Below are 23,289 nucleotides of genomic sequence, written 5' to 3' on the forward strand. Positions count from 1 at the left end.
AAAAAAAAAAAAAAGAAAAGAAAACCTATGATATCATTAATCTTAATTCTCTCCATCGGGACAGGTGGTACTTAATAAAATAGTTGAAGTTTTTCCTGAAGAGCTCATCTCAATTGTCAAATTCTCTCAAGTGTTCCTAGACAGAAATTTCATCTTGCAGATGCTGCCTCTAAATTTTAACAACAGGACTGGAGATCTTCAGGCTGCTCTTACAGATGCATATCTTCCAGAACAAGGGAGGTTCCAATCTAAATGTATTCTGTCCTGGTTGGACGTCTAGAAATTGTGTTTGGTTCTAGGTACCATGTTTTAGGGAAGCATGAAGACAAATTGCAGTACATACCAAGAAGGGCAAGTAGAAAGGTGGGGTATTTGGAAACCTATTTAGCTGAGATAGAAAAGAATGGGGTAGGAAATGTGGGGAGGGACCACAGAAAATAGAACCCACCCTATCTTCATGTACTTTAAAGATTATCCTGGAGAAGGGACATTCAACTTTTTCTAGCCTCAAAGTACAGAACTAGGAGCAGTGACAAGAAGTAGCACAGTCAGATTCTTGCTGTCCATATGGACAAAAGGGCCAATGGAAGGCTTCAAGCAGGAGCTACCTCATTTTTTGTAGGGAGAATTTCTGTTCAGATATAGGTTCTACTAAGGTGACCTTGAAGGCCACTTCCAATGCTGAGATTGTGGGGTTTTGGGTTGGTTTTGGTTTTTTATTGCCTTCTTATTGGATTTTCAGCAAAAAGTTAATATAAAAGGTTCTAGAGAAAAGCATATGCAATTTCATACCACAAAGAGAAAGGATCCTACAGAATAGCTACCCATGAGTTAGGGGTTTCTCTTCTTTGTCAGCTTCAGGAAAGTGGTATTCAGCCTCCTGATGCCTCAGGGGTTACAAGGAAAAATGTCCTTAACAAAGAGCTGGGGTCACCTGTACCCATGCGTCCAGGGTCCTGAGTAATACCCAGGCCTGAAAATAGTTACAAAACCCAGAAACAGACCTGTAGCCTCTGAGAATGGGGAAAGGAGGAAGATAAAAAGGGAAGGAGGAAGGGGGAAGGGAAAAGAAAAGGGAAAGGGAAAGCGAAAGAGAAAAGCAAGAAGGTCAAAGCCTCCAATGATGTGATCTACTGAAATAGATAACAAATAAGAAAGTAATGCCCTGACATCTGACCCATTGCTGGAGGGTTCGGGGACAGAACATCAGTCCCAGGCTGGCAGATGCCCCTCAGATAGGGCTTTTTCTAATGCCCTTCATGATCTGATATACACCCAGAGCTACCTCTCTAGGACATGGTAAAGATATGATATTGCTTTTTTCCCTCCAGAAGAAAAGTCAGTTTAGACTTAGGTTTAGAACTTAGAAGAACTGCCTAGCTTGTGCCTTGCATGTGGCAGAGACTAATGTATTAATGATAAGCCTGTGACCCCAACCAAGAACACAGGAGCATTCCTAAAGCAAACTGGCTGGATCCCATTGTCCAGATTCCTTACACATACTTGAAAAGTACTTGTCTAAGGGAAGGTGATGAATCTTGCAGCTGCTGGGAAACAATATGGTCTTTCATGAACAACAACTAAGTATATCCCATGAGTTGCTCCATTGGACATACCATCAAATATAAGTAAAGATCAAATCAGTGGCATTCCTCATAATTAACTTAGCCACAGAGAGCCAGGGCCTCTCACCAGTGAAAATCCTTGTTCATAAGTCACATGGCAAAATCAAGGTTCAGCATTAGTATCACCTCAAAGAAAAGTACAAGAGAGCGTCAGTGGTAGGCACGGGGAATGTAAAGAGCCTGACACAGTGGGCAGAAAAGGATGGGAGGGTTCAAACATCAGCTGTTTGTTTTAAGCCAGACACATAGTGTCAACACAAACAGCACAAGGAGCAGACCCCAGGGAGGCTTCTGTGGAGCTCATGCTGGTGTCACAAAGATATTTGAAAACAAGTCAGCACGGATGGTCTGGGGTGGGGATGAAGGAGGGGGGAGCTCCCGGTAGCTGAGACTCAGAGAGTGAAAGATGGAAGGAGCTTTCTGAAGTAACTTTCTCACTCTTCCTCCCTGCCTGAGCACTCTCCCCACTCCATCCTTTCCTTCTGGTTTCATAGAGAAACTCAGCTGGGCCTGCCTACCTGGCCCTTAACACCAGCGGTCAGCTGATTTCAGGTTTTGTTACAGAGCTAAACTCAGGCTGTTCCCAAGAGTGAATTTCTCACCTTGTCCTTGAAATCGCTATGGTTCTGCAGGATGGCCCTCTGGTATGTGCCCGTTCGTACATAATCCTGCATCATGTTCTGCTGCTGTGACAGGTAGCCATAGAACTACAACACACAAGACAGAGCATGTGAACAGAGAATCTCCACACGGCCAGCCTCAACACTGAAAACCAACCCAACCAACCGCAGCCATCCCCATTCAGACCCCCTGCTTCCTCCCCAACAAACCATGGAAGGAGCTCAGCAATGGGAACATGCCCAGGGTTGAGGGAGCATGGGCATCACTTCTCAGAAAGTCATGCTGGGGGCCAAGGCTGAACCATCCCTGTTAACAAACAAGGTGGTCAGACTGCTCTATTTACTGTTCTCCACGGCTAAATCTAACTGGATCTCATCAGGGCCTGGATTGGGAGCCTCTAACATATCCCAAACCATAAGAGAAAGGGAAGGGAAAAGCAATATACCTCTGAAGTCAGGAGGCTGGCAAGCACACTGGAGGAATACAACTATAGATCCTGGCATTAGAAAACACTCCCTTTTCTAAATTCCCCAAGGCCTAGTTTCTATTAGGAGCCAGTAAACTTTCTAAAAGAAAACAGATCTATCATAATATGGGTTCTGTTCTTAGAGAACCTGAGAACTGCAAAAGAAAACTGGGTAATTATATGGGATTATGACTATAAATTAGAGAACCCTGAATCTGAGACTAAAGATCTTACTGCAACACTGATTAGTAAACAGACAGGATAGTTTTCAGTTTTAGAGATGCTGGGACTAAGCATATCAGCTTCTGAAAGTTTTGCTACTAAACATAAAACTATCATAACTCACAGGGAGAGCTTTGTGATAGAAGGAAACCAAATGCTCAGGAGAACCAAATACCTATCAAGGATTCCTGCAGGGGGCAGGGAGAGATAACACAGAGACAGCCAGCCCCTAAATGACTACCCTCAATCGTGGTCCAGTTTCAACTGAGCAGACCTTTTCCACCTTCCTAAGAAGCATCTACACCTGGGCCCTCCCTTTGGAGGCCCCAGGAAGATCCTGCCAGGTGGAAAACACACCTGGAAGTACTGCACAGCAGAGGATTCTTCTGTCCGCTCACTGAAGACGGAGCGCTCTAAGTTGTGACCTCGACAGGTTTTCAGAATATTATAGAATGAACAGAAATCTGAAAGAAGCAAAAACTTAATGTAGAAAAGAGGTCACATGGGGGAAATGGCAATGCATGAAAGTGGCAACAGCATGTTAAAGGACCAATCCATGGATAGGTTCCTGGCAGTGGAAAGGAAAAAAAACCTTCTGGTAGACCACTGGTCATGAAAAAAGAAAATATCCATTAGATTTTGGAAAATTCTTGGCTATAGAATAAAAAAGTTTTGACATCCACAAATATGATTTGAAGGCAAAATCTTCATAATTCTACATATATGAGAACCCAGATATACTTAAGCATTCATTCGATTCTTCTTTCTTAGAAAAATGAGAGGTATTTAGCAAAAAATTTAACAGAATTCAGATGGAGAAAGACAAATGGTTCTCTTTGAGAGTGGAAGTCTATGGGGATCCATTCTGTACAAGTCCAGAAGTCAAGGGCTTTCAAGGTGAGACACTAGAAACAAAGAAGGGGAAAGAAGGACCTAGAACACGGAGATAAGAGGGAGAGGGCTTTGCTCATCTCTCTATATTAAATAAAGAACTGAAGCAAAGGTTTGCAAAGGGATTGCTCCTGTCTCAGCTTAGGCCCTTCCTGGGGGTAGACAGCCAGGGACCTACCATTGGGTGTTGCAAACTGTATGAGGACGCTGTTACATCCCAGGGTGATGATGAAGGACTGCTTTCCCACTCGACTGCATTCTGTTTCTCTGGACACGGAGCACTTAAACACACAAACATCTTCATCTGGAAAGAAAGAGAAGACAGTAGCTTAGCTCCTCAGTAAGGGCTGGCAGCCTGAGGGTTCTTGCCCTCAGCATCAGCAGCCCCTCCTTCCTCTTCCTGCCCATCATGGAAGGCCTATCTCAAGCTGCAGCTCCTTACAAATGCATGCCCTGACTCACACAGCACTGGCTGCTATTACACACATTTTAGCTCCTACTTTCTGTTTCTGAGGATCTGTTTTATGTGTGGTGTCCTATTTCTCACCTAGGCTGTTAGGGACCTAGCCAATGGTAAATCCCTGGTATTTCTTTGGTATAATCCACAGTGCTTCTTTCACCCACTGGGCCAAGCAGAGCAGATGCTCAACTGACCATCAGAGAGCGCTGTGCTTTATTCTCACTGTGTCAAGTGAAGTGTCCGGAGCAATCATACTGGAAATGAAGATCTTATACTTTGTTCACTGCGAAGCCTTTGTGTTTTAACATCCTCACCTAAATAATGAGAATGGTGGGAGAGCTGCTTGTCCTTTATAGCCTAACTACAAAGCTAAATCGATGACTGTGGGCAAAGTGTATCCATGGGTTCATGGTGCATTAGGAAGCTGGTGCACAGAGTCACAGATATTCACTGTAGCAAGTAGAGTACAGTGTGGCATAATGCAGAGAAGGCCAGTCTGGAACCCATGACTTTCTTGTTGCAAGACCCACCTCTGCCACATACTGGCGGTGCGACCCTGGGCAAATCTCTTAATCACTCAGTGCCCCTAGGAAATTCTCAGAGACTACAAGTTATAGATGGGCCCCCAATCAGCATCTCTGGGAGGAGTATTTCACACCTGGAGTTCCTCACATAAGGTAAATAGGTCTGGACCAAAGACAAGATTTTCATCATCACTACTACTGAGCTTCCCAAACCTTTTCAGCTAGTGGGACCCTGTTCCCAGCTTTGAAAAGTAGCCAGTGACTCTGAGGATTCAAGATTCTTCCTCACACACCTGATCCCAAACCAGGAAAGCCAATATGCCAGGCCTCTTCCAAGGGGATAGGACCAGAGAGCTACTCCGCATCAGCAGAGCCCCTAAAAGGGGGAAGTTCAAAGCAGATGGTGTTATCGAAAGCCAGTCTTAGGTGAGGGGAGGCAACTCTATCACCCAACTGTGGGACAAAAGGCTGTGGAGGTAGCAGAGCATAGTTTATACCAGTCAAATCAAGAGAATAAGCATAATAGTTAGCATTTACATAACGCTTTAAGGTTTGCAAGCGCTTTACAAATATCTCAACTGATCCTCATAACAACCCTGGGAGGTATATGTTTACTACCTCTGTTTTACAGATGAGGAAACTGAGGCAGACAGAAGTTAAATGATTTGCTTAAGGACACAAAGCTAGTAAGTGAGGCTAGATTTGAACCCAGGTCTGCCTGACTCCAAGTTCAGAGTTTTATCTACTAGATGCCTTCCAAGTCCTTTGGTAAAATAGCCTGAGTCATGTCCTTTCCTTCCTAGGTCAGTATTCAAAGGGATTAAGATGCCAGTCCATCAGCATCACACCCACAGCTGGCTGTGAATGATAATACTTTATTTCAGGCTAAAGAAACTTGCACATAGAGCATCAGACCTGGAGTCAGGAGGACCTGAGTTCAAATGTGACCTCAGACACTTGATACACTTCCTAGCTGTGTGACCTTGGGCAAGTCACTTAACCCCAATTGCCTCATCTTCTCCCCTCCTAAAAGCAAAAAACAAACAAACAAAAAGAAACTTGCTCAAGGATGATTACTTAATCTTGCCCAAACAAAGGTGACAAGCATGGCTGACTGATCACTTTTATGCTACTGCTACAGTCCTACAAAACTCCAGGATCCTTTCCTTCCACTGCATTCCAGTTTATCCTTACAGTAGTAGTTACCTGGTATCAAATTGTACCAAAACACCCCAGAACACGAGGAAAAACAATGTAATAACCAATGTTATTTTTATAATTTTTTTTATAAATTTATGATTTTTTATAATATGTTATTACAAAATCGAAGGTCTCCATATGGTGATAATTGTGGTGCTCTTGGCAATAGCAGGGGAAGCCCCCCTGGCTCTTCAGTCATGCCAGCCCTGCTAGTCTTGGGTATGCACTCCGGCCTTCAGCCGATATTCTGGCCCAACAATGACCACATGTACCACATTATTTCATAATAACAGCATTATCGTGAAAATCTAAGTTTTCTATGGAAAAGAAAACCAGGGGTCCAGGAGAGTTAGCTTTACTCAGGGTTCCAGTTATGCTCACTTCCATAACTAAAAGATACAGTAAACAGCACTCAGCACAGTGCCTGGCATGTAGCATGTGCTTAACAAATGTTTATCAATTAACTGACAAATACTTGAGGTACCAGGATGATCAGGGACTGAGTGTTAACCTGAAAATCTCCCTATTTCTAATACCCAAGCCATACATTTACCTAGTTTCTAAGTAGGCTGGACTGGAGAGGGTTTTGAATGCCAGACCCAAATGTCACTGTCCCAACCAATGCCCTTCTCAATAGAATGTAAGCTCCTCCCTCCTCCCTAGGATGTGGCCTGGTACATAGAAGGCACTTAATAAAGGCTACTTGAATAGGAAAAGCATCATTACATTATAACCAAGCCCCACTGCAAAGTCACAAAACTGTGTAACAAAACAAAAACCTACTGTAGCATCATAAGACTGATGGCCAACACATAACATTGTTCCAACAAAACTAATGGTCCCTGTAACATTGTATGTCCTAATACCCTGTGTTCACAGAACCAATGAATGACATTAGAGGCCTATACCTTCCATCTGTAGAATATTTTATGATTTTTGAAACACTTTCACATAAAGGGCATCCCAAAAGTCTTAGGGAAGTTTTAAAATTCTGTACTTCATGTCATACATAACGTCAATTGATCTGAGGTAGAAAAGATGATTATCCTCAGTTTAAAGGAGAAAAACTAAGGTTCAGACACATCAAAGACTTGAGGCCAGACAACTAACAAATATTAAAAAAGGATGTGGAACCAGATGATCTCCATTGGCGCCTCTGTAGCTCCAAATCATGATCAAAGGTGAGTTCAGCATTACTACAAAAACCTGGCAGGAGGTAAGGAAGGCCTGGTGCAGAGTCACTCTGGAGGAAAAATTCAAAGGGCTGAGCTGTTTCACTTAATACAGACTGCTCTGTATTTCATCTGTCCCTCCTCCCATTTCCCCCAGGGGATGCTAACCATGCTACTCTACCAAAGTAGCTATGTTACCCAACCAGTCAAACACGAGTTCTGGTACTTCAATATAAAAACAGGTCTGCAGGTTCTAAAGAAGGTCTTGATATGGTGTGGAAAGCACAATGCCAAGCCTCGCTGAAAACAGGACCCTAGCCCCTGCCACAAACGTGTCTGCACAGTTCTTGTACATGAGCTTGGGTCCCCGGCTGGCACAGGAGGAGGCTGCTTAACAAGCATGTGGGACCAAAAGGAATTCCTGAGGTAGAAACACTCCATTTCAGACTTTTGACCACGGCGTGGAGGAGTGCTGGGAGTAAGGAGTGAGGGGGCCTGTTTAACAAGGAATAGCCAAACTGCATTCTGACAGGTGATGAGAAAAATGCCCCATCTGTTGAGCCAAGTCTTTCATATTTCTTTCAAAACCAAGCTGTCCCCATGGATTACACAGCTCCCCTCAGTGACGCTGCCCACAGAGATCACACACAGCCTACTGTTCTTGTCCATCCCAAACTCCGTCAGCAACCTGGAGCACCAAGTCTGAAGAGCAAGAACTCTATTCCTTTGTGGAAAAATGGTAAAGGGAAGACCACAGGCTGGGCCACTTCACAGGTCAAGACATTGAGACCCAGACAGCTAGCTGAGTGATTAGCTTTTCCATTCCTATGCTCAGCACTGGGATTTGCATGTAGTAAGAACTTAATAAATTCCCTTCTTCCCTTCCAGAATCACAGAGTTAAATCAGTGTTGAAGCCAAAACTTGAAAGGCCAGACGCTTCTGATTATAAATCCAGTGTGCCCTCTACTACGCTGCACTGCCATCAAAACTGAAGGCCAAAGAGGAATTAATGTGATGTTTCTTTCCACATCTTTTTCATCTTCCACACCCTGAGATAGGTTGCAATAGAGCAAAGAGTAGGGTCCACAGGAATACCTGAAAATGGTCTAAGGGAAGCATCTGACTTTAAAGCAAATTATTAAAGTGAAATGTTCTTCTGTGAACTTATTTTTTCTGAGAAGAAGCAATACTTGCCAGATGGGTGGGAGAAGGATGAAGGAAAGAAGAGCTGCCTATTCTAACCATCTCCACACATCTTTCTAGCAGGAAAAATACTACAGCCACCATACAAAATAGAATTAAAGCTATTTCTCTCCACAGACTTAGAGGAAAAAAAGTTCGTCCAAATATGAAGAATGATTCCTATTAGAAGGGAAGAAAATCAAGCTGTCACCTTCCAGAAGAAAATATTCCCCAACCAGGGAAAAAAAGAGAAAAGAAAGATGAACCTTTCCCCAAAGTCATTAAAAAGTCAGGTCTTTGACAAAAGCTGAACCGCCAGAGCCTTTAGTAACTCCAGTTCAGCCTCCTCATTTGAGAGAAGAGGGGACTGTGAAAAGAGGAAGTGACTTGTCTAAGGTCATAGTGCCATTAAATAGTGGTGTCTCATCCTTTCTCTACTATTGCCTGAGAGCCAGGTCACCTCCTGGCTCAGCTCAAGATACTGCTTGTTTAGCGGGGACTCACAAAGGGTCCTCATTCTTTTTTTTTTTTTGCAGGGCAATTGGGGTTAAGTGACTTGCCCAAAGTCACATGGCTAGTAAGTGTGTCAAGTGTCTGAGGCTGGATTCTTAAGAAGAAGCGGGCCTTCTTATTTGGATTCATTTGGTTCTCTACCTTGGAGAAAAACGATCATTCAAGTACTAGCAGATCTGGTGTTAACCCCATACCCTCCTGGTATCTTTATAAGGTGGAGAAAAGGAAAGAATTCCAGACTCCTAGAATCAGAAGGAAGTTTAAGAGAACATCAGGGCCTCTCCCTGCTTCTAGTTATATCTGTATTGGAACATCTCAAATTGTCCTTCCTATTTAAAAAGTATCAGGAAAAAGCAGTTCCATCAGAAATCTTGGACAGAACCTTTCACTCTATACAGGGATTAAATTCCAAATTTGAATTTCTTGTGTTACAATTAAATCCTTTTGGTTCTATCATTAATAAAGAGAGGGAACAAAGACTCAGAGAAGGGCTTTCTTTAATAAAACTGAATTCAGTTGCCTCCAGCCTTCTCTTTTCCAGGAGAAGGAATTTTCTTTCCTATACCACTTCTTCAGGTATCCTTTCCCAACATTTGGGAGCATTTGTTCCTTTCCTCTGAAATCTCTTCCATGTTCTCTAAACTTTTCTAACTGGGCCATCCAAGGAATGAACAAAATATGTTAAGAAGACTGAGCAACATGAACGTCAGGCTAACACAGTGTATGAAGGTTGGTGAGTTTTGCTTTTATTTTAAAAGAGAAGCAAAACAGCAGTCTTGTACATTGTTATCACCTCTGGATGACACCCTCTGCTACTGCTTAGCTAATCATTCAACTGTTTGTAACTGAGTAGTTTCTCCTCCTTTGATATACTGCACTTTTTTCCTTACAAAAAGTTCTTTTCTGATGTCCCACTCAGCCAGTTCTTTTACACCTGCAGACAAGAAGACTTAATAACTGTCCTCGAAAGTCAATGTTACCCAGAAGGGGCTAATGCTGAGAGCTAGGAGAGGATATGCAGGGAAGGAGAGGGGTCATTCACCAATGCTACATTCTGGCACTTCACTGGGGGATGGGAGCAGTGAGACCTTGACACTGGGCACTGCATTAGAGGTACTTTTATGAGGCTTGGGGAACCAAACCTGCTTCTCATCCTCTAGTCATGAGCTCTATCTTCGATTCTGACCCTTCCCCCAGCACAAAGAATTTACCCCACCCTGTAATTTAAGGGCTCTTTGCAAATAGCACAAGGTACCATAGTACTAACAGCACCCCAGATGAGGCACCACCTGCCAGGGACAATGTGAATTCAGGAACCCTTATCCTTGTGCCAAGACACAGACTTCCTGAAACTTGGGCAATCTCTTCAAGGGATGGGACAGGGTGGGAACCAGAGATCACAGAGCTGAACTGGAATAATTTCTGTTACAATCCCAAGTGTCTACAAAGAGGGAGGCTCCTGGTGGCTCAGAATCCTTGGCCTTGCCTAAGCCCAGGCTAAAACCGTTCTGGCCAAAGAAATACTGTTCTTACACCGCTATTCATCTTTCTGAGCCCCTGGGACAATGACAGCCAAGGGGCTAGGAGGTACTCTAGAAGCTCCTGGCTGCCTATCCCCCTTCCCCCCATCTCCCCCCCCCCCCCCAGCTAAGGAAGACAAAGGGGAAAGAAAAGCTTCTGTCAGAACCTGTATATATGGTGCTAGGCTGGGCATTCTACAAATTAAACTGTAGTTGCCCTTGCCCTGATAAACCCACACTGTATGATGCAAAGGGCTAAAAGAGCAAAAAACCTGCCCCTAGCAGAGAGAACTAACTTTAAACCACTGGGCAGATCTGCTATTTGGTAGCATCCTCCAAAGGCAAAGTTCCTATCCCAGTTTCTAAGGCTCACTTAGCCCTGTTTGCCAGAAGAGTTGCATCCTAAAGACAAAGAGCATCAATAGTTTAGAAGCAGGAGGGCTTCTGTATCCTGAGCAGATGCACCAAAGGCCCTGCCAGGTTTTACACCCTCTTAGCATTAAATCCACTATTTTAAAAGGCAGATTTCTATTTCAGGATTGACTAAGAATTCAGATTTCTAGCATAATTAAAGAGTAAAATGAGATCAACATATTATTATAGGGTAAACTTTTTTTTCTACAGAAATTCCTGACTTCAAGAAATCATCCAGGATGTGTTAGTAAACAGGATGCTAGTTTGTAAATAGTTCTGATTATTTTTTCATCAGAACCTCAAAAAATAGCAAAAGTGGTCATAGGTATTATATTAGTCAATAATGAAATGTGAATGGTTTAAACTATGAGTTCTTAACCTTTTTGTGTGTATGTCCTAGACCCCTGGTAAAGACCATGGTCCCCTTCATAAAAAAAGGGAAAAGGACCTACATGTACAAATATATTTATAAAAGCTCTTTTTGTGATGACAAAGAATTAAAAATTGAAGGAATGCCCATCAACTGGGGAAATGGCCAAACAATTTGTGGTATATAAATGTAATGGAATACTATTGTTCTATAAGAAATGATGAACAGGAAGATTTCAGTAGCACCTGGAAAAACTTACACAAACTGATGCTGAGTGAAGAGAGCAGAACCAGCAGAACATTGTATACAGTAACAGTAACACTGTGTGATGACCAACTTTTATAGACTAGCTCTTCTCAGCAACACAATGATCTAAGCCAATTCCAGAACACTTATAATGGAAAATGCTATCTGTATCCAGAGAAAGAACTATGGAGTCTGAATACAGATTTTTTCTCTTTTTTCTTTCTCATGTTTTTTTTTCCTTTTGTTCTAATTCTTCTTTCACAACATGACTAATGTGGAGATATGTTTAATATGATTGTACATGTATAGCCTCTATCAAACTGCATGCTGTCTTGGGGAGGGGAGAGGAGAGAAAGGGAGAAAAAAACTTGGAACTCAAAATCATATAAAAGTGAATGCTAAAAACTACCTTTACATGTAATTGGAAAAAATAAAATGCTATTAAGTATGTGTGTGTGTGTGGGGACTATGGATCCCTTCTCAGAATGCTTTTAAATGCATAAAATAAAATACATGGGATTACAAAGGAAACCATTTATATTGAAATGTGATTATACAATAAAACTTTTAAAAACTAGACCATGGACTTGAGGTTAAGAACTCCTGGTCTGAACATATCTTTAAAATGTTCCCCCACCTTCTAAAAGTTCTAAAAGAACTACATGCAAAGCCAAGAGGAGGTCTCCCTACTGGACCCAGAATGTGTTCAGTCATCACCACATCAGTAGTGAAGGCAGATCTTAGTGAAGCATCTGACAGTCTTTCAAGCTGCTCTTGTGGAAAAGTTGTCCAGGTGTTAGACACAAGAGGATTTGAAACTGGCTGGGCAAACCCAAGAAGCTGAGCTCATCATGATTTCACATCATTTTGGAAAGGAGGTTTCCAAAGTGTGGCCCTAAGGATCTGTTCTGTTTAACATTTTTATCAACTATTTAAAGGCAGAGATCAGAGACTTGGAGCTGGAAGGGACTTTAAAGGTCAACATAATCATTTTATGGATGATAAGACTTTATTAACTTTGTTAAAAGATGAAGCTAGAAGAGATGGTTGGCATAGATGACCAAGTTAGGATTCAAAATAGTCTACCGACTAGAAAAAGAAAAAAAGTAGGCTTATACTTAGGTTAAAAAAAATAAACCTCCCAAGTACAAGATAGGGGAGCTATGTTTAGATAAGAATTAGTTAATCAAAAAAGTTCTGGGTATTTAGTGGATTACAAAGTCAGCAATGGGATATGGAAGCCTAGAAAACCGAAGCAAACTTGGGCTATGCTGAGAAAGACAGTTATCTAAGACTAGGGAGGTGACAGTCCTACTCTCTGCCCACAGCAGACAGCCTGTTTTTAGTTTGGGGCACCACTGACAAAGGAGTGTGTGAGTTTGTAGAGAGAAGCAGAATGACAAAAGGACTCTAATTCATTCCAAGTGAGGATTTCCTGAAGGAAGGATCTTTAGCTTGGAGAAGGGGACATGACAATTGTCTTCAAGGATTTGAAATGCTGATCAGACCTTTTTTCAGCCTGGCCCCAGAGAACAGAAGAGCAATAAATGGAAGTTAAAAAGAGGCTGATTTTGAGGCTTGCTAAACAAAACTTGCTCACAACTAGAGTTATCCCAAAGTAGACTGGGCTGCCCTAGTTGCTTAGAGGTTGGGTTCTTGTGCACTGGAGATCTCCAAACAAAAAAAAGTTGGGTGATCACTTATTCCTTTTGAGGGGATTCTTGATTAGAGATAAGACTGGCCTGGAGGACGTCCCCATTCCATTCCACCTCAGATTCTGTCCTTGCTAGTAAGTAATACAAATCAGCTCAAGGTAGAGAAGAACAACAGCCCAATCTGCATTTCTAAAACCAAAATTTAATAAATCAGCTAGATATTTCAGGAGGTCAGAGACCAACACAGGAGGGAGCTCAGCAGGAGGTATTCTCTAAAAATGCCTGGCTCAGAAAAGAAAGAATCTAAGGGAGGAAAATAAATTTAAGTCTAAAGCTGCAAACAGGGCTAAATACAACCAAGTGCTTCAAAAGGCTTTTGGCTTAGAGTTAAGGAAAGAGAACTGAAATATTATTTTAACTGTGAGTTACTCAGAAAAAGGATCAAAAGAAAGGAGAATAAAAACCTAGTCAATTTTTTTTTTAAAAAGCACACAATTCAATCACCAAACCATAGTCTCCCAGCCTCTCAGCAGCAAGGTGCTGCCTAGGAAAGCTATTAAATGCAAATTTCTCCCATCCATGGTAATCAGGCTGTCAGGCTGGGCCCCCTACTTCTTTGTCAGCAATAAAAGGGATGGCAGATGTGCTCGGGGGTTCCAGAGACACTGAATGAACAAAAAGCTTGGTGAATAATTCAGAGAAAAAGAAGTCCCCCAATGTGTCATACCCCCCCCTTATAACACAACACTAGATCCCAACCCCACATCGCATCCTATAACTGGGAGGTTCTTCCACACACACCCGTACCCCAGTTACTCCCAGTAACCTCACTCTCTTAGATTTCCCAAATGGAAAGAGGAAATTTTTTTGATGGAGGATTTTCTTTCTGTTATACAAGCGAATCACCATAGTTAACAATACCAGACTCTGTCACTGAGAACTCCAAAGGTACCCTGCTCTTAGGTGCCTTGGGTCCCAACAGTCTGCTATCAGAGAACACACTAGGCAATACACAGTCTGCTATCAGAGAACACACTAGGCAATACCCATCAACCACAGCTGTTCTTGGACCTAAAGAAGGTTATTTCTTAATTACCTGTCTCTATTGGTGTCTCAGCAATAGTCCAGATTATCAATATGGGACTGTGGAGAAAAAATATGATGCTCTGACTATAAATCAATTGAAGAGAAGCCCCAAATACCAGCTATAACTGGCCCCCAGGGTACTTTTATAAATGAGTGTGAAGTAAAACCTTTGTCCCTGAACCCTTCCCCCTGTCCTGCTTTGTAGAAGTTTAGAAGTCATGATGTCCTCAATTTCCTCATGTACTTCCACAGCAAATCAAGTTCACCTCTTTAGACCTTCCAACTGGGCTACAGATTGGTATGGGTTCATGCATATGTGCCTTTGTCTATTTGGTGGGAAAGGACATGGAGATAGTATCCAAGCAAGAAGCTGACTGAGAGAAAACTAAGAGAGACAAAGAAAAAGAGTTATTTTTTTCCCCAAGAGGCAAGCCCCATTGCTCCCCACCCTTGGCACAACTGCCTCAGTGTCCCTAGTCTATCACAGGCAGCTCCCAGGGCAATAGGAGCCCCACCTTCTATCAAAGCTGGCTAGCAGCCAACCTAGTGGTCCAGACCTTTAGCCTTTTTCCCTTTGTGTGGAGGATATTGGATCACTGATGTGCAGCTAGCACCATAGAAACTTGAAAGATTATTAGAGTAACCATATTTTATGAACCCAAACATTAGGATGACTGGTCCGACACAAAGGAGATTCTGTCTGCAGAGCTTGGTAAAAATATATTTTTCTTGAGATTGCTCTGAGCCTAAAAAATTGAGGACTAACTCCTCAATCCATGGGGCAACTACTGATGCAAAAATCAGTTTTAAGAAAGCGAAAGGCGGGAAACTGCAGAGCAGTGGTGAACAAGCAGGATAAAAGGGCTAGATTCTCCTGAAGGAGGCAGAGCTCCAAGGATTGTGGAAGGTATATACTCCTAAGCACCCTCCTGCCCAGCAGAGAACGAAGTAAATCTATCTTGGGCCAACTGCCACATTGTGAAATAGATTTACAATGTTTATAATCTCTAGGGAACTGGATCCCATCTTTCTGTGCATAGCAGAACATTATTTACAAGAATTCTTTTTATCTCCTGGGGACAGCCCCAGAGAACAACCCAAATACCAACCTTTTATTTTAAAGAGTACTCATTTTGTGCTAATCACACCAAATATGTCACTACTAATACCAGCCAGATGCCCAGTGCCCATAATTTTTAAGGTCTTGCTTACTTACCCAAGGGGAACCAGTTAGAAACCCAACCTAGTCTAGGACTCTACCCCTCACCTGCCCAAGAGATTCCCCGAAAATGGGACCGTAGGCTCTAATCAAAGGATAGACAAGAAAAGAGGTGACAGAGGCAGCACAGAAAGAAGTGTGCAACTATATTTAACTCCCTGCTTAGGAGGGGAGGAGGATACATAGTAGACACCTGATAAACATTTAGTGAATGAAATGGGATGATCTTTAAGGTTCCTTCCAGCTCTAAATTCTTTGAAACCTATGAATGATGGATACAAAGTAGTATGTCGGCCCCTTTCTTTCAAGAATACTTAAAATTTAGCTGGGGAAAAAGCACTCCCACAAACAACAAGATAAAAAGGCAGTGTGTTATAGGAATTCTGAGGGAGCAAGTGGATAATCAGGGAGAAGCTTCACAGAGGATTGGGCCCTGGAGGCTTCAGAGGAAGGAAGCATGTAAAGACAAGGGTATTCCAGGAAGAGGGGAAGGGAAGGGAATAAGCATTTACATAGTGCCTACTATATGCCAGACACTGAGCTAAGTGCTTTAAAATATCTCATTCGAAAGACTTGCATTAGCAAGTATATAGGGCCAGACCATGCACAAGGCTGCTAAGAGAGCTATCAGTCTGGTTCACAGTGTTACGAGCAGGAGAGTAGTAGGAAATAAGGTCTGAAGGGTGGGTAGGGCAAGTCTATGGAGGGCCAAGTTAAAAGTAAGGACTTTATCCTGTGGGCAATGGTGAGCAACTGACAGGTTTGGAAGGGAAAAGGTAAGAAGTTACACAATAGTCCAGGCACGGAAAATATTTCTACAGGCAGTATGGCCTAGTAGATAAACTTTTCTAAGTCTTCTATTCACTAAAGAGAATTTTTAAATATTAGTCAAAGAAATGCTTGTTTTCACCTCAGGGCCTGGGCTCCAACTTTCCCCCAATCAGATCTTGGATCACCACAACATGTCAAATGCTTCTACTGGACATCTTCAGGAACCAATATCCAACACAAGGTTTATTAAAGCGTTTTCTGATGCTTAAAACCAGCAGTGGGAAGAGCCTGAACCTGACCCCTATCCCTGAAATCAGTACTATCTGGGCAGTATGGCCCCAAGTTCCATCAGTGACTCCAGAAGTGTTCTACTAGATATCAAAGAAATTCTATTTAATATCATAATGGAATAAGTAAGGGCAAGCCCTTCAAAAAAGGTTTCTACATAATACAACCTTAAGACAAAGGGAATTTCAATTTAAACCTGGAAATGTCTGTAAAAATGTGCACAGAAAAACAGCATAACGACTAAAGGAGTCTAAATCTCCCTGGGCTGGGCTCCAAGCCCTTCAAGTCCTTTCTCCTATGTACTCTAGTCCAAGTTGTCCCACAAGTCTTCCAAAGTAGGCGGGTAGACAGGCATGTTAAACCCACTGCCCACCCAACATGTTTGAGGTCTTCCTCTGGTGCTTTTCATGGTTTGCAGAAAGATCCTACCTAGTAGAGCACTCATTTCATTCTTAGTATATGACTAGCTTACCCTTTTCTGTTGCTGGATTGGTTTTTTGTTTTTTTTTTTAAATGGACCTGTGCTTTATTTGTGGAAGCATATGTGTGTGTGTGTTTTAAAAGCTTCCTTTTTAATTCCTCTTGAAATATTTAGAAATATTTTTCTGAAGAACTATGGAATCTGAATGCAGATTCCATAATTTGCTCTCTTTTTTTGTTTCTTCTTTCTCATAGTTCCTCCCATTGGTTCTGATTCTTTTTTAAACATGACTAATGTGAAAATGTTAAATATGAATGTATATGTAGAACCTGCATGCCATCTTGGGGAGGGAGAGAAAATTCGGAACTCAAAATCTTATGGAAGTGAATGTTGAAAACAAAAAACAAATAAACTAAAATTTTTTTAAAATTTTCTCCAAAGCCCTTTCTAGACTCTTGAGGAAAAAACCCTTGGAAAGGCAAGTGATAGTATAAGCACAAAAAGGCCTTTCCTGAAGCGAATGGATTAAAAGGCGATCCCCACTCTACTCCCAGAAGAGTTTAGCCATGGGTCTATTACATGGGAAGTGCCTTTTGCACTCTAGGGAAGACATTCTCATATTATTCAATTTAGATTTTAGATACTGATCTCTGGGAGGGATCTCCATTGATTCCTTGAAGGGAGTAGTCAAGGAGGAAAGGACTAGGGTGGCAATATGGTTGTTGGATTACTGGATTATTAATGGCAGGATTGTATTTTACATATTTTATGGTCATTTCCTTGTTCATCATTCTTCGAAATGTTACCTGAAATCTTCTTGGGGCAAAAAGTCATGTTAGAAGGCATGGAGAACCATGCCAGTTTGCATATCTCTCTTGAAGTTACAAATGGTTTGGATGTAGATTAAATTCAATAAAATTCCTTCTGGCAGACTTGAGCTTAAACTGAAGACCAAATGATCAAAATTTATGTTTTTTTCTTTGACAATTGTGTAGGGTGGGCAGCTAGGTGGCGTTAACACACTTACTAGCCATGTGACCTTGGGCAAGTCACTTAACCCCAACTGCCCTCAAAAAAAAAAAAGTCAATCGTGTAGGGAATTTTGGGTGAATAAACTCCTTCCATCCCATGCAGATCAGGAACTTGACAGAGATTTGCCTGGGACACCCTGTCACTTGCCCAGGGTCACACAGCCAGAATGGGGTCTATCAGATGTGGGACTTGCACCAAGGTTTTTCCTCCTGCCTTTATGAGGTCCAGCTCTCTATCTCTTCTATGTCCCGCTTTTCTTTCCCTATCATACAAGTTCTTGATGAAGGCTCTTATGTCATTTCTCATATATCACTGTCAGTAATAAGCCAGTCTTCTTATACCCTACACACCATGTCTTTCCTATGGTGACCCATGAATCAGTCAACTTTCATGACACTTGACATCTCTAAAGTATTTCCAGATTTGCAAAGCACTTAACATATATTATTTCATGAAGAATAGCAGTTTTAGTATTAGAAAAAAAGCTGCAGAGTAGGGTTATTAAAGTGCCCAGGACCAAGACTTCTAAGTTAAGAAAATCCTTAACCCAGGGTATGTAAGGCTTATGAGTATGCCTCCTTTTGGGGGTAAAAGGAGACAGACCTCCTAAATTCCATTAGACATCCCTATACTGTGTGGGGCAAATTATATGAAAAAAAATTTTTTTAAATGAACTATATTTTAAAATATTTGTAAAACCCCCAAATATTCACAGAGAGATAGGGAAGAACTAGCACCTCTAGTTCTCAGAGGAGAGCCAGAAAGAGCAAGGAATAGGAATGAGGGCCACACAGAAAACGTGACAAAGCAGAGTCTGAAATTCAAGACTTCTGTCTCCAATCTTTCTATTATAATCTTACTTCCTTCTCTTTTGTGGGGAAAACCAAAGGAGTTCTCTGAAATTTCCATTCCTGGACCTTAAACAAGATGACCACCAGTCTGCCCTGAAAAAGCCTAACAATTTAACTGTAAAACTCACAAGAGCATCATTTTCTCCCATTATACCAATGATCTGTTATGTTCCTTTGGCAGTTACTAATAAAAAAATTATGTAAGTGAATATAATGTAGGTGGGTTTCTATACATAAAATGAATAGTATACTACATATGTAACAAATCCAACTGAAATGAATGCTGGATAGGAGAACAAAAAAATCAGCCAACAGTCTTCACAAACAAAAACACAATGACAATAACAAATCTAGCCTGGGTTCATCTCTCCTCAGATACTGTGACATGAAATTCTTTTTTCCCCCTTTTTTATTAAATTATTTATTTTTAGTTTTCATCATTCATTTTCACAATATTTTGAGTTACAATTTTTCTCTCTCCCTGTCTTTCCCCTACCCCCACCTGAAAATAGCAAGCCCACTGAATACCCCTCCCCCCAATCTATTCTCTCTTATATCCTCCCCCTTCACCCCCCTAACTTTCTAGTAGGGCAAGATAAGTTTCTATACCCCAGTACCTGTATATCTTATTTCCCAGTTGCATATAAAAAAACAATTTTTAAACATTTGTTTTTAAAACTTTGAGTTCCAGATTATCTTCCCCTCTTCCCTCCTCACCCACCCCCACTGGGAAGACAAGCAATTCAATACAGATTGTACATGTGTAGCTACCCAAATCATTCGATTGTAGTTATACTGTGGAAGACTTAACTATATTTCCCTCCATCTCATCCCACCCCCCATTTATTCCACTTTCTCCTTTGACCCTATCCCTTCTCAAAAATGTTTGCTTCTAACTACCCTCTCCCCCAATATGCCCTCCCTTCTATCATTCCCCCTCTTATCCCCTACCCCCCTAATCTTCCTGTTGGCTAAGACACCCAATTGAGTGTGTATGTTATTCCCTCCTTAAGCCAAATTCAATGAGAATCAGGTTGTCCCATTCCCTTTCACCTTCCTGCTCTTCCCCTCCATTGTAACAGTTTTCTCTTGCCTCTTTTATATGACATAATTTACCCTAATCTATCTCTCCCTTTCCTCTTCTTCCAATAAATTCTCCTCTCACCTCTTAATTTTATTTTTAAGATATCATCCCTTCAAATTCAACTCATCCTGTGCCCTCTATGTATCATGAACATACAAAGGCCCAACTCACATATATATATATTTATATATACACACATACATATATTTGACCTTCAAAGCCTATATGTTTACATACATGTATATGTGTATACATACATATATACACATATTTTAAGATATCATCCCTTCATATTCAACTCATCCTGTGCCCTCTGTCTATGTATACATGAACATACATATGCCCACACTCACATATTTATATACACATATACCCTCCTATACATACATTTAATAAGCTCTTTATGATTTCTTTTTCCTGTTTACTGTCTCATGCTTCTCTTGTAAGGCTTTGAAAGTCAAATTTGAAAGTCAAATTTTCTGTTCAGCTTTGGTTTTTTCATCAAAAATGCTTGAAAATCCTCTATTTCATTGAATCACCATATTTTTCCCTGTAGCATTATACTCAGTTTTGCTGGGTAGGTGATTCTTGGTTTTAGTCCTAGCTCCTTTGACCTCTGGAATATCATATTCTAAACCCTCTGATCCCTTAATGTAGAAGCTGCTAGGTCTGGTGTTATCCTGATTGTGTTTTCACAATACTCAAATTGTTTCTTCCTGACTGTTTGAAGTATTTTCTCCTTGACCTGGGAACTCTGGAATTTGGCTAAGATATTCCTAGGAGTTTTCTTTTTGGGACTTTTTTCAAGAGGTGATTGGTGAATTCTTTCAATTTCTATTTTTCCCCTGTGGTTCTAGAATATCTAGGCAGTTTTGCTTGATAATTTCTTGAAAGATGGTGTCTAGACTCTTTTTTTTATCATGGCTTGCAGGTAGACCAATAATTTTTAAATTATCTCTCCTAGATATATTTTCCAGGTCAGTGGTTTTTCCAATGAGATATTTCACATTGACTTCTATTTTTTCATTTGTTTGGGTCTGTTTTATAGTATCTTGATTTCTCATAAAGTCATTAGCTTCCAAGAGGAAATCCTTTTAAAAGATAATGAATAATGCACTATAATGCATGAAACTCAGATCTTTCCTAAATCTCAGGAGGTGATTTTGAGTCTTGAACAGTTCTGTGCAAATCTATAAGAATGCCTTCAATTGGATTAAAATCTGCGACTTTTATCCAGAAAGACAGAAGGCAAGAAGGCCTGTTCTTCCTCTGGCCTAAGTAGCAATGAGACTAGGCCACAGGAAAAAAGATGCCTGCTATTAGTCTACATAGAAGTCATCCACAGAAAGGGTCACCCAACACTTAGCAACCTTCCAACCAGCTTCAGTTGGGTATCTTTAACAGTCCTTCAAAGTAACTCCAACTATGCCTTTCAAGGAAGCCAAGAAATACTCAAAACACACCCTCACAATATTTAAGCACAAAAATGGACTTTGTGTAAAGCACAGGAATGGTTATTATCAGTTCTTTAGACAATTGAATTTCAATGACTATTCAGCACACTCATTCAACACAAATCAGCCAATCTGTAAAATTAATCAGGCAGACAAGGAGTCACTAGAATCCCCACCCCTTCTCAAGCCAACCAACTAAGGTGTCAAGAGAAGATAGAAAGATAAGAGAAGGACCATCCTTTTCAGTGGCCTGCTCACTTAACTGCCTTCCTATTAAAGGGCAACAAAGCCACCAGTAGTACTTCAGGTTTCAAATTCCATGGGTGAGCCTCATATACATCATATCAATATCAGAGCCTCAGGTCCACTATCACAGCATCTGGGTGGGGGTCTGTGTTGTCAACACTCTGGATTCACACACATTTCTTTGGATAGTCTTAACATCCTAATAATGGGGTGATGGGATCTGGACCCCTAAAAGGAAAAGACCATGTCTTTGAAAGCAATGCAGTCCCTAAATTTTCCCACACATTTCAGCAGCCCAGATCACTGGCATCTCTCCTAAGGTATCTGGCCCACCTCAGCCCAACTAGATATTTGACAACTCTTCCACAATAGACTAACCCCAATTTTATTCCTTTCACTACTGCACCTGGCCCACCCCTGGCTATTGTCCCCTCCCTAATCCCATCCAGATCTTTTCCAGGTCCCCTTTTTTGCATATAAGCATCAGTCTTACCCCCATTAAGCCCTAGATTCATTAGGAATCTAGCCAGCATTATTGGCATCACCATAGACCTTGCCACTTTGAGTGCCTGAATTCTTTCCAGGTGGACCCCCAGACCCTGACATTTCAGGGTTTCACTATGGCACTTGGCAGAAATACAGTAGAACCTCAGTTTATGAGTAACCTAGTTTACATATGCTTCGCTGGATAAGGAAAATTTTTTGCAAAATTTGTCTTGCAGGACAAACAAAAATTCGCAGCACGAACATCATGTTTGCTTTACCCCTGGCTTAGAGGTGCTAGCCTGAAGCTGTTGCTCTTCCAGTGGTGATGTCACCATAGGAATAAGGAGGGGGGGGAGCTCTCACTCTTGCTGTAGAGCCAACTGGCAATCCTCAGCTAGCCCCTGCACCAACTGGTATCATGCCTCACCCAACGGCTCACCCAGCTCCCAAGGGCCCTCTTGAAGAGGCATTGACCCATCCTAAAGATAGTTCAAGATTGTTCCAAAATGATGACCACTCTTGTCAATCAATACCCAGTCTTCAGAGTATGTTAGCACCTCTATGTGGCCACTGAACATAGCTTTGAGTATGGTGTCCTGCTTGGTCAGGGTCTGCAGTGTGGTGTAGTGGAGCCAGCACCCCACTTTCCACTTCACATACTTGCTACTCCGACTCAGCCACTTGTATCAAAGGGGGATCCGCTGCCTAAGCCTACAGCCTTGAAGGTAGGAAGTGTAGGCAGTGACAGGACGCCCAGTGTCTGGGTGGCCAACATTCTGGCCACTCCTGCCAAAGATGGCAGTGAGTGGCAGCAGCAGAAGCAAAATCCCTCCCCCGACCCAAATCCGAGCCATAACCTCTGACCCTGGTCCTCTGATCCTCTCCTTGAGCCCTTCAATTCTCTACTTTGCCTCCCCCTACTTCCACACCCTCCTCCCTCTCCACAGCCAGGACTCTTCTCAAAGGTAAAGTGAAGGTTAATTTGTTTTATTTTCAGTTTACATTGTGTACTAATCACTGCTAGTGTATTTCAGGTGCATTAGGGACAAAAAACTTTCTTAAAATTATAAATAATTATTTTTATATGAATATTTTTGGGCATGTGGTACCAATCATCCGATTTTACATATTTCCTATGGGAAAATTCGCTTGGCAACAATACGAGCAAATCACATGAAGAACAGAATCTTGGAACAAATTAAATTCATAAACCAAGGTTCTACTGTATTTCCACAAGGAGATGGAGACCAAAACCGACAATATCTTGGC

The 23,289-nt window shown here is 41.6% G+C and overlaps 1 protein-coding gene across 2 annotated transcripts in view; it reads right to left on the reverse strand.

Annotated features, from left to right (window-relative positions):
* CARM1 (coactivator associated arginine methyltransferase 1) overlaps nucleotides 1-23,289 on the reverse strand; it is a 57,468-nt gene that overhangs the window by 24,327 nt on the left and 9,852 nt on the right. For both annotated transcript variants that reach the window (XM_069083050.1, XM_069083049.1), the window contains exons 2-4: nucleotides 4,004-4,129; nucleotides 3,292-3,398; nucleotides 2,228-2,332 (exon numbers count right to left, since the gene is read on the reverse strand). In XM_069083050.1, the coding sequence (XP_068939151.1) occupies nucleotides 2,228-2,332; nucleotides 3,292-3,398; nucleotides 4,004-4,129 (338 nt within the window). The remainder of the gene's footprint in view (nucleotides 1-2,227; nucleotides 2,333-3,291; nucleotides 3,399-4,003; nucleotides 4,130-23,289) is intronic.

Source organism: Petaurus breviceps, unplaced genomic scaffold (assembly GCF_028583685.1).
Source record: "Petaurus breviceps papuanus isolate PSGF00001 unplaced genomic scaffold, PetGlider_PUasm1.0 172, whole genome shotgun sequence".
In the NCBI taxonomy this organism is placed as follows: domain Eukaryota; kingdom Metazoa; phylum Chordata; class Mammalia; order Diprotodontia; family Petauridae; genus Petaurus; species Petaurus breviceps.